The 3,134-nt window shown below is 28.3% G+C and overlaps 1 protein-coding gene across 1 annotated transcript; it reads right to left on the bottom strand.

The window, feature by feature from the left end:
• Nucleotides 1-356: 356 nt before the first annotated feature.
• Nucleotides 357-2,700, bottom strand: LOC145839195 (NAD kinase-like). Its single transcript, XM_082946802.1, has 4 exons — nt 2,273-2,700; nt 1,403-1,608; nt 797-983; nt 357-540 (listed from the first exon to the last, which is right to left on the bottom strand). Exons 1-4 carry the CDS (start codon nt 2,698-2,700, stop codon nt 357-359), a joined length of 1,005 nt encoding a protein of 334 aa, XP_082802928.1.
• Nucleotides 2,701-3,134: the final 434 nt, after the last annotated feature.

The following is a 3,134-nucleotide window of genomic DNA, read 5'->3' as shown; positions in this document are numbered from 1 at the left end:
GTTAAGAAGTTTTTATATACTGTTTTTACATTCTTGCTTTAACCAAATGAAAAATTCAAACACAATTTTTTTATAAATTAAATTTTTTCAACAACTTATCAAAAAATAAAGTTTAGTAGCTGCATAGAAATTAAAAATTTAAAAATGATTGTAAAAATTATAAGTTTTGAATTTTAAATATACAAGTAGCATTTATTTCTTAAGCCTTTAAATTAGTAGCTTTTAAAATGATTATTAGAAAAACTATAAAGTTTAAATGATTACAAAAACTTTGTGTTGGCATATTGATTTCAAAACAAAATATTTTATTAAAAGTCTTAAATAAGTTTTAAAAATTTTAAAGTTCCATAAAAACTTCACTTTTTAACCGCGGAGTTCCAACACAGGTCTTCCCGCAAAAACTTGAACCAATCACAATTCACTCTGTACTCTGGAAGGTCAATAAATTCAAGGGGGAATTCCGATACTACGATTTTAAAAATATTCCCCTTTTCAAATTTCACCCTCTCATTATTGTCCAGTTTCACGTGCATGGAAGACCTGAAAGTTTGTTGTTTTTAAACTTTTCGATCTTAAAATGTTAAGGTTTGTTGATTAACGTTAAAACGTTTTTGATTAGAAAAAAAACAAACTGACTACAAAAAAAATATACGTTGATAACTTTGTAATAAACATCTTTATTTAAAACTATAAAATTTTCTCGTTTTAGAATTCTCTTGGAAATTTTAAAAAGTAGAAATTTAGTACGACTTCTTCAAAAATCTGCAAAGATAGTATTTTTCAACCCCTGAATTACCTGGCCTCCTCAGACAACTTAAGTTCCAGTTGCGCCCAAATGGGAACCAGAGCGGGACGAAACGACAAGGAATGAGCGCATACGGGAGTGACCATTATGGTGTCAACTTGGGGGTGCACCAGGGACGCACCAGAGGCCATCGCGTCGCCGTGGCAACCGGATGAGAGGGAAATCACCAGACCGTCGCCTGGTAACATTTTTGTAGCAAAATTTAAGAAAAGATGGTAATTTTTTTGATTAAAATCTCTACCTGTAATTTAAGGTAGAAAATATTTAAATCGCTTTGTTTTTAATTTAGTTTAAAGGTTTATTTGTATTTTCTAATAAATTTTTTTACGTGCAGTTGAAATTATTAAACTCTTTTAAAACAAGAATATAATTTTATGCGGAAAACCTTACAGGGCAAAACATTGTTTTGTAAAAGAATTTTTTGAAATATTAATCGTGTTAAAAGTATAAATATAAAAAACCAAGTTATTTAAAAAAAATTGGTTACTAAAGTTTCTAAAATAAACACTTTAAAACTACAAAACTATTTTTAAACAAAACTACTTTACAACAACTTATTTATATCAAACAAACTCCATCTCTTAAAAACTCCCGAACCTTGCACCGAAGTGATGTGTCTCGTCCTGAAGAAGAGATCCACGTTGCACAGTGAGTTGACGCAATCGTTCCTGATGCTGATCTGATCTAGTGCTGTGGAGAGGATCTTTTCTGACTGCATCTGAGGGGATTTGGACGAGCAAGTGCAGGTTATCGAGTTTGATGTTTGAGAGTTGAGTTCAGGAACAGGTTCATGTTTCTCGTCTCTTTTAGTAACAAGTTGAAAATTAGTTAATCTTTTAGGTCTCAAAACTATATTAGATACGAAACATTAGCGTATGTGAATGCTATTTTAAATACAATAGATGCTAATATTTTTCTAAAAAAAAAAGACTTTGCAAAGGGTATTGAGGCGTTTTGATACTTTTTTGTGGGTAACTGCTTTGTTTTGCTTTAGTTACACCTTGATATCTTAATACATGTTAACATTTAAATATATTTTTCATTATTATTATAGACGTTTTTGCTTCAGGTTTTATACATACTAAATATTTTTAAATTACCAAACTTAACAAAATAATAAAAAACTTAAATGATTGTTACTAAAAAGTTTAAACAAAAACTTTCTTTTAAGACAAAAAAAAATTAGCTCAATAACATTTAATATAAAGTATAAATTTTATTCATTTACAACTTTTTTATAATAATAAAATTGTTAACAGTTACGTATCTCAATGACCTAAAGTTAAGATTTTTTAAGATTTTAGTGCTTACAGGTAAAATAAAAGTTATTTTTGTCATAGTGTTTTTGCTGTTAAAGTAGATAATTAAGGTATATTGCTACATTACAAATGCTTTCCAATAGTACGTTTTAAGTTGTTAGAAATATTATTAAATCTTTCAAGCTAACAAGAACAAGATAAGATTTACTTTAGCATCGAACATTGAAGCCTGTCTCTCTTTTGAACCGAAGCTTTTTCAAACCCAGCGTTCAAGACAACTTTGATAACATCTTTAAAATCTTCCATTTTGTACGAAGGAACAAATACTGATTCTTCACCGTTGAACAGCATTATGGGAGGAACATCTTGTTGGAACATTGCTGAGATGCTCTTAATAACATCTTCGCTTCCGACACAAACTATAAAGTCCATCTTCAGTGATGGAGAGTAATGCTTGATGTTTTTTACATGCTCCCTGACGGTCGAAAAAAAGTCTTCTTCAACGTAGAAGTTAGCTAAAGAAGATGCTATACCAAGTTTTTTGTAAAAATTAGTCGAATCAAAGCGGCTTTTTGAACTTTTTGTAACTTTCACCAATATACTCTTTTTGACTGCTTCGTTTTTGTTTTTTTCCATTGTTTATATTAAAGTTCTAAATTTGTTTAAAAATATATTTTTTGTTGACGATTTTTCAATTTAAGTGCTTATCTGTAAAAGAACTTAATTTTTTTTATTTAACATATTACAATAAGTAAAACTTTTTTAAGCAAGGGTGTTAATTCAGCAAGTTGAAACTATCTAAATCTCTCGACAACTTATTTTTTTAATCTGTACTACAAATCGTAAGTTTGCCTTATTTTTGTTATATTAAAATATAAGTTTTATAATAATTGGTTCAAGTTCGTTTTGTTTCAGGATTTAAATTACTTTATTTATACTATCAGAATATTTCTGGAAAGTTTAAGAGCTATCTTATCTTTGTTTTTTGTATTTAAATTAATATCTCTACTTGTATGTTATTTAAAAAACTTCTACTTTAGTAAAAAAAAATAAGTTATAAAACATTTAAA

The sequence above is a fragment of the Thalia democratica genome, chromosome 6, assembly GCF_965202585.1.
Source record: "Thalia democratica chromosome 6, ktThaDemo2.hap1.1, whole genome shotgun sequence".
Lineage (NCBI taxonomy): Eukaryota > Metazoa > Chordata > Thaliacea > Salpida > Salpidae > Thalia > Thalia democratica.
This window is presented reverse-complemented; position numbering and strand designations above follow the sequence as displayed.

Bases quoted from the DNA above. Each gene is read 5' to 3' on its own strand.
- LOC145839195 (XM_082946802.1), bottom strand. From the start codon at position 2,700: ATGGAAAAAAACAAAAACGAAGCAGTCAAAAAGAGTATATTGGTGAAA. The intron at 1,609-2,272 runs GTAAATCTTATC...TGTTACTAAAAG, and splicing joins CTTCAATGTTCGATGCTAAA to AGACGAGAAACATGAACCTG. The intron at 541-796 runs GTAATTCAGGGG...ACAAACTTTCAG, and splicing joins AAGTTGTCTGAGGAGGCCAG to GTCTTCCATGCACGTGAAAC.